General features: G+C 43.6%; 1 protein-coding gene across 2 annotated transcripts; it reads left to right on the top strand.

Annotated features, from left to right (window-relative positions):
- Positions 1-2,813: 2,813 nt before the first annotated feature.
- Positions 2,814-12,565, top strand: usf1 (upstream transcription factor 1). Of its 2 annotated transcripts, XM_031752091.2 has the most exons (11): positions 2,814-2,926; positions 3,589-3,650; positions 3,763-3,812; positions 4,642-4,754; positions 4,973-5,086; positions 7,923-8,076; positions 10,936-11,023; positions 11,121-11,179; positions 11,255-11,349; positions 11,447-11,575; positions 11,913-12,565. In XM_031752091.2, exons 2-11 carry the CDS (start codon positions 3,643-3,645, stop codon positions 12,000-12,002), a joined length of 900 nt encoding a protein of 299 aa, XP_031607951.1. In that variant the 5' UTR covers positions 2,814-2,926; positions 3,589-3,642; the 3' UTR covers positions 12,003-12,565. The 2 variants fall into 2 exon arrangements, with proteins under 2 accessions (XP_031607951.1, XP_039478779.1); XM_039622845.1 differs by lacking the exon at positions 2,814-2,926 and having other exon boundaries at positions 3,138-3,650; positions 7,938-8,076.

The raw sequence follows: 12,565 nt of genomic DNA, 5'->3' as shown, positions 1-12,565 counted from the left end.
AAGGGAAGTTATGAACTGTTTCTGAGAGACAAATAACACCAGGATCCTTTTCTACGTAGCTGACAGCTGGTAACTGTGCAGGGGCGGGTCTAGCAAAGTTTTGCCAGGGGGCCAGGTAGGGCATTAACAGGGAAAGGGGGGCACAAAGAAATACTTTTCTTTCTTATTCTCATTTAAAATATCTGGCTGTTATTAAATAATTATCTGAATCTTGCGAACAAAGTTTTTATCTGACGTAAAATGTATAGAAATCAATCATATACCAACAAGACTGTACATCACTGTCACAACAGCGTTTGTTTTCATTCAAAGGCTTTATGGCTTTAATACCTGGTGGGCCGGTCTGTAGTCAAAATGCCCAATTTTTTGTCCCAGTCCAGCCCTGCAGGTTAATACTGGCAGTGTCACCATGCCAGCTGACTGTATTTCATCATCAGCCAGTGTTGTTCTTTATACATCAGTATTACCAAAGTTTACCATAAGGCAGCATAGAAAGTATTTACCTGCTTTCAGGTTTCATTCAAATGTTAGTCTTTTCATTTGTTTCCCCACTTTTTTCCTGTTTCAAAATCAAACACCAGTTTGTAAGAAGATTATCTTCTTTTTTTAATAGGCAGATAAAGTTTTGCATCGGCTAATTTGGCAACTGTATGTTAAAAATGTTTGTATTTTAATATTCAAAAATGTTTTTGCCCAAAACATATGTGCACTATATGTCAGTAAAAAAACTATGCAAATATTGCTGTCCTTGAATGCTGAGTAAACACTGACAAAGCACTGATTGTATCTCTTGTACTTCATCAACGCAGTATCTAAAAACTTTGCACCGTAGTGGTTAAAATCTCATTCTAATAAGAGTTAAAAGCTAATTCAGTTATTAGGTTTATAGGGTTATTGAATTATGGTTAACGGTTGGTAGAATTTTTTTTTAACATTATCTGCCAATTACATCTGCCAGCCTTCTCCAAATCTGTGCCCCTACCTGGCCCCCCCAACAAAAATTTTCTAGACACGCCACTGTCTGTGAGACGTGGACGTTACGTTTTTTAAAAAAAAAATTATTATTATTATTTGAAGCCAACGGGAGAAAACGTTTTTAGTTGTTTAGGGTTTTGTTTTGTTTTTTCATCAAAAGAGCAAGTATCCTGTTTACTAACACGCTGACTAACCGCTCTATCTACAAAAAGGGCTTTTTGGATATTTCAGGAATGTAACAGTGGCGGTGTCCGGTGCTTCTTTCCTTTTCTTTATTTCTTTCGCCAGTCCTCGAGACCTACTGACCTGCAGCGTTTAGATGCATCCTTGTTCCAACACACCTGAATCTAATGAATAGCTTGTTACCAGGCCTTTGATGGCATGCTGAAGATGTGATTCAGCTGTGTGGGAGTAGGGATGCGTTTGAAAGCTGCAGGGCAGTAGCTCTCAAGGACTGGAGCTGGCGATCCCTTCTTTAATGGAGTGGAGTGCTGAGAACAGGTTCTTATGTTCCAAAAGGCGCTTTTTCGAATCTCTGGGGTTTTGTTGGGATGTGTTTTTTTTGTTTGTTTGTTTTTTTCCTGTTCGTTGTTCCTCCACGCCGACATTAAACACCACAACTTTCACTGAAAGCAGTGTGGCGCTGTAAGCTGGCGACTTCGCCACGGACGCAGAAGCCTTTAGAAGGCATTTTACCCGCCACCACACCCGCACTGGTTTAGCTCAGTGGTTACTTCTCAGCACCTTTGAACCGCTTCACTCTCGTCAGAGAGATCGAACCACGGGCGCTGTCCAGTGTTTTACATCTATTTTTCTTCCACTCAGAGTGGATGAGGAAGTGATTCCTTAAGCTTAACCCTCCAGTTTTGTGCACACGCCCCCTTACTTTAGTGTTCCCGGTCAAAATTGACCGGTCTGTTTTAACAGCTCTTAAGTTAGCATAACAAACATTTTTCACCACAAAATTTAGTTCAGTGGTCGTTCAGTGAGTGGGGATGGGGGCGGGGTGAGTGGATTGCCATTCATGTCCCTGCCGGGAACACCACAGATGTAACAAGGTTGCTTAAAACACTCAAAATTCAATAAAAGAGGTGATCATCGCCTTTTCAAGTGCATAGTGTGGAGGATGTCATAAGGCTTTCAGGCAATCGGATATTTATGAGTGTTTTAAGTTGTAAGTCGGTCAGATTTGACACGACAGGACTTTGCCACACACAGACGCCTTTAAAAGGCTCTTTTCCCGCTACGGCTTCCGCGCTGGTTTAGCTCAGTGGTTACTTCTCAGCAATGTCTATACTCTCCAAGCCTTCGTCAGAGGGTTCGAACCACGGGCGCTGTCTAGCGCTTTTACCTCGCCTGGCCCGAGCACTCATCTTTTTTTCGTTTGAAAACGTTCATAATACATCACGCTTAGTATTATATCGAGTAAAAACTACTAGAATAATAATAATAATGCATTTTTTATTGCAACTAAAACGGCATTTCCGCCAGAATACTGGAGACCCATGTTGATTTCTGTCATTGTTTATTTTGAATGTTGACCCTCTGCGGATGTAGTGAAGTCGTCGAAGGATAAAGACAACACTGAAGTGACCGAGGGACACCCCACAGACGCCTCCATACGCTCTGGACATCCGAGCTGAACAGTGAACCCTCCTGGGCGCAGAGCACACACTTTCAGGTTACCTGTGTCAAGCTGGTACACGTTAGGACTTCCGTGAGGTCCTCTTTCATGAATGCACCAATTTACTCTGAATAGTGACGCAAATATATCTTTGGAAGTTGTGTAACATAGACTCATTAGATATTGCTGACAGACAATTTTAACGGAAGTGTAGTTATTTGTATATAGCTGTTACTGATCTGGAACCAGCCGACTTGATCTCCTGTGGCGCATGCGTAAAGCTGAAACAGCTCTGTTGACAAATATCGGAGGAGGGACCACTGCGGCGTAAGTAGATCTTTGTTCAGTCTGGAATATCTTGGCTATCATTTAGAACTAAGCGCATAATTTTGACATTAGAATGTTTATATAAAAACGTCGTCTTTATAGCGAGGGCAGACACTGTTTTCACCGAGGCAGCAGGAAGAGGAGTGCTTTGTTAAACATCTGCAAAAACCGCTGGGGCCGTACGGTAATGTAACAGAAAAGACAGGATCCTCGTCGAGTCGCAATGAGACATTAGATTTCCGGCAGAACTGTCAAATTAAAAGCGCCGATTTGGCGCACAAGTCGAAACTTCGCTCAGTCATAGCAGTAAAATACAAATATAAGCTAGATATAACGTGCTATAGTGTTAAATGTAACACTGACTACAACAGACACCGACGTTGAACACTTCAGTGACTTGCCTTGTTTGCTGCCACCAGTATTGATGCTTTAACTTTGAAGGCGACATCTCCTCGTTTCCTGCAGACCGTGACGTTCGCACGGTTTCTGCTCCTTCGGCGTTAACTGCTAGCTACCGCCAACGTTTTTCTAATGTCGTTTTAGCTGCAGTCTCCCGCTTTAAGCGCGTGTTCGCTCGAACGACATCATATCGACACACGATATTTTATAGTCGTGAGCAAAGTTTGTCCCACGTCTTTGTCAAACTCATGAACTTGTTTCAGTCTGGCTGTGGGAGCGAGTGAAGGCGGTCTCCTCGTCCAAGAGCTTCCCGAGCAATGAAGAGGTGAGTGGGGCGTTTAAACGCGCCATTGTTACACAGTTACGACAAAGTCAAGGACTTGTATTTAACTGGGGAATGAGCTAATTTATGTATCCTCTGTTTCCAACGTGCGAAGTCAGCAGAAAAGCCCTGAACAAGACGGCACTGTTACCGTCAACGAGGAAGGTAAGAAAGAAATACAACTGTCTGTCTGTGTGTGTGTGTGTGTGTGTGTGTGTCACTGCCTTTACAGTTTTCCTATGAACACTGTACTAAGGGACTGCCGAGGTACTTGTATGTGCTTTAAACAATCCGATGCAGACTCGGGCGGTTCTGCCTGAGAGTACAGTTGAGTTGATGGGACTTGGAGTCTCCTTTGTCCTGCTGCTGACAAAGATCCAGTCAGTATCTGCCAACTGAAAGCAGACTGAACTTTCATTTTGACAGTTATGATGAGTTACACAGCTATGTGGCCAGCTGGCTAGATATCTCGTCCTCACCAGCAGTTATTAAGTGAAACTGCTTCATTACTCATTAAGAGCCGATCAAACAGGCAGGCACACACGTATTTTCACTGCTGGCACATGGCTATGGATACAAGGAGCTTTTAGGTTGGAGGAGGTGAAGGAAGTGAGTTTCCTTCTTTACACACAGGTTTGTGGAGAAGCTTAATATTTAGCTAGCAGGTTAACCTGAATTCCATGTGATTGTAGCTGTGTAGTTTATCTTAAATAAGGGTGACTCCAGGATACACTAAAAGACAAAGAGGGATCGCATTAATAATGGATTAATAAAGGAGTGACTTCAGCTGACCTGGAGCGACATGATTGTGTTGTTACTATAACATTTCCTTTAAGTCTTTGCAGTTTTGTAATCTTCCAGAGCATATCTGGTTGTTTGGGACAGCCAAATCATAAGTAACACAGTTTCAGTCTTTTTAAACTGCTGCTGTGTCCTCAGACTTATTTCTGATGGTTCTAGGGCTGTCTTACATTTTATACGTTTGCTTCTTCAGGGTCCGTAGCTACCGCTGAGGATCCAGCAGCTATTGCTACCATTCAGTCTGCTGCCACCTTTACTGACCAACCCATCAAATATCTGTTCAAGACAGAAGGAGCGGGTGGACAGGTAGGACGGAGTGCTGAGAGGAAGGACTTACTTTCATTCTGTCACTGTTTGCTTGTTTGTTTTCTGACACTTCTAATTTGAATGTAGTTCACCTAAGCACAAATGCACAGGTTCCAGCTTAGAAGTTCAGGTAGATTGGAGTGTGTTCTCCTGAGGTTTACCTGTCACCTCAGAGGTAATGAGATATCAAGCACTCAGTGTAATGCGTTGTGTTGCAGGTGACCTACAGAGTGATCCAGGTGGCAGATGGCCAGTTGGAGGGACAGACAGACGGAGCTGCAGCGGTCAGCCTGGTCGCTGGTTTCCCCGCGACCACTCAGACTGTCACACAGGTGCCAACAATAACTGACAGCTAACTGTAATCTTAGGAGCTTGGAAGGAAAAGGTGTCGTAAACCACCACCTCTGTTCAAGGATGGTCGTTCACAGTGGACATGGATGGCTTCTTACAGTTCTCTTTCAAACCATCTGTCTCCTCTGTCCAAAATGTGAACACTGGCATCCTCAACAGAGGATGCCAGTGTGAGGTCGCTATGAGGCTAGTGTCCACACTAGCCCCGATAGATTTGAAAATGGCGTTTCGTCTGAAAACGCTCGGCATCCACACTAGCGTTTTCAGTCGTTTTCACAGAGTTGTGCGTCCACATTGAAACGGCTGAAAATGCTTACTTTCCAGTCCTGCGCATGAGCAAAAGCCAGTGAGAATTAAAGAATTTGAAGAAAAGCTGTCTGGAGCATGTACAAACTGATATTAATCTTTTTTAGGGCTGTCAAAATTGAGAGCAATCAAAACAACCGCTGTATAACGCCCTCCGCTATCTTTGTTTAATTGGTCACGTGACTGCATTACATGACTAAAATGCGTCATCGTTTTAGAAAGTCTGCATTTTCGAGTGTCCACACTGCGACGGGACAGCTGCGTTTTGAATGTATTCGTTTTCGAGAGCGTTTTCAAGACGCTGCGTTTTTCCTTGGGGAAACCGCCGTTGGTGTGGACGGGAGGCCAAAACGGAGAGAAAACGATGCGTTTTCAAACAAAAACGCATTAGTGTGGACGTAACCTTAGAGATCCTTCCCAGGCACCTTAACAACCACTCACGTCTTGCACCAGGTGATCTTAATAAGTCACATGATAGGGTGGGGCAAGGTCTCACAATGGTTTCACCCGAAACCTAAGGATAAGGGCCCACGCCCTTTTTCACACCTTGGCTGCTGTGATGAGTAGGGCTGCACGATTAATCGTTAGAAAATCGCGATCTCAATTCATACTTATGTGCGATCTCATTTCCAAATGACAACAATTAGGAAAAAAAAGAAAAAAAAAAGACGACGACTGTACCGCATTTTGATCCAGGACGTAATCTGCATGAAAACAAGCGCTCACTCTTCCTGCTCAACAAATGCATGGGCGGAGCCTTATACCATGTGATACAGAAGCTGTGCCGTGTGATGCTCAAATTGGCAGGGAAAAAACAACGGAGAACACGCCAGGGATGACGAGAAAGTGACAGGAGAAAATCCGTCCCAGTCAACCACCCAAACATCAACAACGGGAACCTTATACAGCGCTTCCCTATACACGTCGAACTCCCGCAGGCACAAAGAAATTACGGAGGCTATTACTTATCACCTGACCAAAGATATGGCTCCCATCAACACTGTGCAAAACGAGGGATATAGGAAAATGATCAACACCCTAGACAAACACTACACAGTGCCGTCCCGCAACTATTTTTCTATTGTTGCACTACCTGCTCTATACACGCAGTGTCGAGCAACGGTGGAGACGGAATTTCAAGCAGTACAACATTTTGCCGCAACCACAAAATGTGAGGCATTTATTGTTTTTATGTTTATTTATTGTTTTTATGTTCAGTTTCAACTGCTACGAAGTTGATGTGCAGTTAATAAGTGCAATAAATATTTATATTGGAAAAGAAAATCGTGAGAGAATCGTGATCTCAATTCTAAGCAAAAAAATCGTGATTCTCATTTTATGCAAAATCGTGCAGCCCTAGTGTTGAGTCACATGATCAATAATGGGTCAACGTCCCACTAAATCCCCTTTTCCATTAGTACCTACTGGGATTGGCTGGTTTGCCATTACAATATAGTACCTCCAAGAATATACCTGCTGATCGGTCTGTGGCACAGCGTGTCGTAAACGAGCGACACTCCTGACAGGCCAATCGGTGGTGTGCAGTCTGACCACGTCACATTTTAGCTTGGAACCCCGGCCGAGCAGGTACTAAAACAAGTACCTGGTACGAGGTACTATGACCTAATGGAAAACCTTGTTGATTCGAGCAGGAACTAATGGAACAGGGCTCAAGTCTTGGTGTTAGAACTGAAGAAGCTTCTTGGATGAAGAAATGTCTTCAAGAAAGAAGTCCAGACACTTTTCTTTCCTTGGATTACCATGACCTGGATGACTGAGAACCTTCACAGACACACTGACCACTAACTGAATAAGAATACCGTTCTAGTATTTCCAAAGGTGGTTAAACATGCAAACACATGGGCAGACTGACAGAAGCGAGGTATCGGGTTCGATCCCCAGCGCCATCCGCCCCTCTGGCCAACACCAGTAGGCGGTAGGTGAAGTGTCTTGCCCAAGGACACAACGACCAAGACAGACAGAGCTGGGGGTCGAACCGGCAACCTTCCGGTTACAAGATGAGCATCCCTTGAACCACGATCGTCCCATCGCTTTAAAGGAACCCGTTTGGTTCACTTCCATCTACAGTTTTATTCTGGAGTGTCACTGGGTAGCTCTGCATAATTCAGTTCAAAATAATACTAATAACACCCGCCCTGCGGAGGGTCATCCTCTGTCTGAGACAAGCTGCACGAGCACCCTTACTTCCCTCTCTGATTGGCTGCCCTTCGTATGCAGAGGGTTTGAGCAGGAGGTGGGCGGAGCTTCTGTGCTCAGAGCTGTTGCTGTGGGTCTGAGATAACTGTATCAGGGTTCATTGCTCAGTGATGTGTAAAAAAAAACTGAATCATTTAGAGCGTCCTAAAAAGCTAAACTGCTGGCTCACAAAAGAGACGTGTGCTTTGATCCAGTTTCACAGGAGCCTTTATGGCTGTGCCACTGTGTATGTGAGTCACTGAAGTCTGTGGAATTGGATATTATTCAGTCATATTTACTGTCTTTACTGTTCAGGCTGTCTTCTCACAGTCAGAGGCATTGGAGGGAGATGGCAGCGCTGAGACACAGTACACTTATTACCCTGCCACCATCGCAGATGCCACCACTGGTACCATGGTAACCACCGTGCAGGCGTCTGACACGCTTCTGGGCCAGACCACGCCCACAGGTAATCACTGCATCAGGCCTGGATGTTTGTGTGCTCTTCAAAAATACACTGTCACTGCTCTTACTAAGTTCGTGTAAGACAGGGGTGTCCAAACTTTTTTCACTGAGGGCCACATACATAAAAATATAGGAGGGGCTGGGCCACTTACTAGAAATTAGGTATATAACCTTAACTGTAGTGTATTAAAGTTAGAAAAATCACTTAAAAGTGGTCAAATGTGTTATATTGTTGAATATAATTAAAAACAAAACTGCCTTCATCACAGCTTTCCATAAATGGATCTTTATTGATTTATTCAGAAAAAGCTTTGGTAGCTCATTCTCAGAACAGCAGCAGATTTCTTCTTGGACAGCAGATTTACAGCACAGAGAAAAAACAATAAAGGGGAAAATGGGACGGGGACATTTCAAGCTTGTTATTTAAGTTCTTAGGCTTAGCAACACACCTGTTAACGTTCGTTTGAAACGGTTATCAACATTAACAGACTGAACTGGACTTAATAACCTGAGTCCATATAATTTTAGTAAATTATTCTGGTGAGTATCAGCTGCGCTGGGTATGTAAATCGGGCCATCCAGCCGCGGTGCTCATCGTACGCCACTCGTGCCAAAAATCCGGACAAATGTCACTTGATCAAGGAGCAGATCTGCATCAGATGAGATCAGCTGACTTTGCGTGTGCGTGTGCTGTGCACAGCGGTGTGTACTCTGTGTGTTAACAAGAAAACGCATATAAGAAAGTGGTGCGCATAAAAGCAGGGTAGTGACAGAATTGATGCGCATTATTGATATTTGAAGCATGTGTACCTGCACATGCATGCTTATTAACACACGGGTACTGTGGAATATATTTTTACTCACCTAAAGCACTCGTGCTCTCGTCCACTCCCCGCAAAAAAAATTAGCAGCTGTGCGGTGTCTGTAGCATTGGTGCTCTCATCGCATGCGATGGAGTAAAAATCAAAAGCACAGCTTTATCAGACAGCTGCAGTTTAATGTTGGCTGGCGAGTCTTCAGTGTGTGGCACAACTGGATTTCTGGACATGCTGACGTTGAAGTCCTGCACTTTTTCCGGGCACATTATTTCGGTGACTTTAATGAGGCCGTGTTTTATGAGGTCTCCATCTGAAAAAGGCTCGCCATGTCTTGTGATGAGTTGGGCGACCTCATAGCTGCTATTGGAGCCTTTTCCTGGACAATTTGAGCACGAAAAAAAACACGGTTGCTGACCCCGCAGGAGAGCTACCCTTTGCTTTAATTCCTGCTCTCGCTCAGCACCAGTGTAGGATGCATAGGCCTGATGTTTGGTTTCATAATGACGTCGTACATTATACTCTTTCATAACTGCCACAGTTTCAGTGCAGATCAAACAGACACACGTCCCCTTGAATTCTTTGAAGAAATATTCACTCTCCCACCGTGTCTGAAATTTTCTGCACTCACTTTCTACCTTTCGCTTCTTTGGTTCTGCCATGTTCAGTAACTTGGGGGGTAAATTTCTTCTGTGATTGTCCTTTTTGGTGGAGCAACTGCCTTGATCAACAGTAGCTCCCCCTGGTGTTAAAACTAAGAAGTGCAAAACACTAACACTAACACTAAAGCAAAAGTTGAAGTGCGGGCCATATTCTATTCTATTTATAAAATTACTTGAGGGCCAATTAAAAATGGCCGGACTTTGGACACCCCTGGTGTAAGACATCCATGAGTCAGAAGGCTGAAGAGGTCAGATTTTTCCATAATTTAAAGGCTTTTGTGTTGCAAATTCTTCGTCTTATCCATTATAAAATGTTTTTCATATGCAATTACAAAGTAGAAAAATCCAAATCTTCACCTTATTTAAATCTACTGGCCACATTCTCACGATTTTTAGCACACGTTTGATTTTCAGACTTCTCAGTCCCATCATGACCACTGGTTCATTTTACTGTGACATCATTGTTTTAGTGCGATTTATTCATGTACTACCCCCAGTGGTAGGTGGTCGACTGGTCTGCGTACAGTGCTTTAGAACATGAATTTGTCCCCTTACCAATTTTAGTTTTTGCATCTTTGTCACACGGAAATGTTTCGGATCATTAAACTAAGTTTTATATTGGGCAAAGATAACCAAAGTAAATTTAAAAAAAAAAAAGAAAAAAAGATGATTTCATTGTTTATTGGAAAAAACGTTATCCAGACCATTCCCCCCTCTCTGAAAAAGTAACTGTCATCACGAATCAACCACAGTCAGACCTGCTCAGTCCAACTATCGAACAAAGTGAGCAGCACATGGTGCCACAATCTAAAGAAACAGCTGAGAAACAAAGTCACTGACGTCTGTCAGTCAGGAAGGAATTATGAAGACATTTCTAAGGATTTCTCAGCACAGTGAGAGCCATCATCCATGGATGGAGAAAGCTATGCTTCCCAGGAGATGTTGGCTACACAGATCACCCCAAGAGTGACTCCTCCGGGAGCTCACAAAAGACCCAGAAATCCACCTAAACAACTGCAGGCCTCACTTGTCTCAGAGAAACTGCTGTTTGTATTTACTCTGGTTATTTTTGTCTAATATGCAAAAATGGAATAAATCATGAATAGGTGAGAACGTTTTCACAGCGCTGCATATGCAGAGCGAGGCAGTGAGAGACACTGGGGACATTTCCTGCTGAGCAGTACCAGCACACTAGTCTTCACCTATAACTTCATTAACTTCTCCAAAGTTGAAGAATCAGCGTTTTGACATCCAACACACATGTGAAACTTGCAGGGAGCAGAAGATGCTGTGACACAGCAGTCTGCAGCAGTCACATCGTTTTCTGATTGAAAAGCATGAATCTGGTTACACCTGTCCTCTGAACCTGACTTTTTTGATTTACAGGGCAGCTTTATGTGATGATGTCACCACAGGAGGTTTTGACAGGGTCCAATCAAAGGACGATTGCACCTCGAACTCAGCCGTACATCGCGTAATTCCATCTCACCTTTCCAGAATTCGAGCACTTGATATTTAACTTCCCTGTTAGCTGAAGCGGCTCAGTATCTTTGTTGTAACGTGTTTTATAGGAAGCAGGACGCTCCGCGGGCCTCCAGAGATGAGAAACGGCGAGCCCAGCACAACGAAGGTGAGTGCAGACGTGCAGCAGGAACTTGATGTGGTTGTTGTGAACGTGTAAATAAGCGAAATGTTTCACCGACAGTTGAGCGGAGGCGCCGGGACAAGATCAACAACTGGATCGTACAGCTGTCAAAGGCCATTCCAGACTGTAACGTCGACTACACCAAGACGGGACAGGTGAGCGTTGAGGCACGCAGTAAAGGCGAAGTTGAGCCCAGTGGGCTTCCAGCCCGTTTGAGCAGAAGCTGAAGCTTTATTGTAACTCCTGTTTCAGAGTAAAGGGGGGATCTTATCCAAAGCCTGCGAGTACATAAAGGAGCTGCGACAGAACAACCTGAAGCTTGGGGAGGACGTCAGCGTTCTGGATCGTCTAAGAGTTGACAACCAGCTACTGAGACAGGAGGTGTGTCTGCTTGAAGACTAAAGCTGCCCAGTGTCCCAGTAACTCTGCTGCTTTGTAGCATTCACCTGAAGTTTGAACCAGGACTGCTTCCATTCCAATTACATATATAATACTTCATTTGATCAAACATGTCTCACAGAATGGCAGGCTGCACTTTCTGAAAGGCTTTAAGAAGACGTGAACACATCTAATTACTGCTCCATTTTCTCATGATTTATTAGTTTCCACTGTAACCTCTATCAAAATACAGTCGTCATAAAGTCATGGTGTTTTATTCCCGATGCAAATGTAAGCCGTTTATTCATGCCTGCTGCATTCCTGCTGTGTCCTTTCTCAGGTGGAAGACTGGAAGTCCAAGAATCAGATCCTGAGGAACCTCTTGCGACAGCACGGCATTGTGGGATCGTCCAGCACAGAGTCTCAGTGAGAAACCTGCAGTCATCAACCACATGTGGGCCAAAGGTGTACTTGAAATACTTTGGAGATACTTCATTTGTGATCAGTGTGCATGAAACGGGGGGAATAAGTGAATATTGTCATTAATATTCAAATCCAACTTCTTTGCTAAATGACATCTTTAAATGTTGTTTTCCAAGCTTTTTACAGCATTCTTTTATCTACAGTACAATCATCATATTGATTTAGCGAAGCCCTCATTTAACGCCTCCCTGCACAAACATTATGATTGTTCATTACCGTTAGCCTCCAGTACAGTAAGCTCACGTTTCTTTTCCTTTCTGTGTATCTGTGTATTACATGCACTCATTCGTATGTTCTTGTTGTTTATCACTTTGATCAGTCGATGCTATGAGTTTGTTATCCAAGAGTCTGACTCTTTGCTTTGTATTTTTACTGTGTCATGAAGCGTCACTGGGGACATATATTACATTGCAACAATGTAACTAACTAAATAAATTGGAGGGGGGGCATTGCATAGTATGTAGGGTATGTATGTCTTTATAATAAAAACAAATATTATGCTACATGTCA

Source organism: Oreochromis aureus, linkage group 14 (assembly GCF_013358895.1).
Source record: "Oreochromis aureus strain Israel breed Guangdong linkage group 14, ZZ_aureus, whole genome shotgun sequence".
NCBI lineage: Eukaryota > Metazoa > Chordata > Actinopteri > Cichliformes > Cichlidae > Oreochromis > Oreochromis aureus.
This window is presented reverse-complemented; position numbering and strand designations above follow the sequence as displayed.

Excerpts from the sequence above, each read along its gene's own strand:
- usf1 (XM_031752091.2), top strand. Across the intron at positions 11,180-11,254 it reads GCGAGCCCAGCACAACGAAG|TTGAGCGGAGGCGCCGGGAC; the intron begins GTGAGTGCAGAC and ends TTTCACCGACAG. Across the intron at positions 11,576-11,912 it reads ACCAGCTACTGAGACAGGAG|GTGGAAGACTGGAAGTCCAA; the intron begins GTGTGTCTGCTT and ends GTCCTTTCTCAG.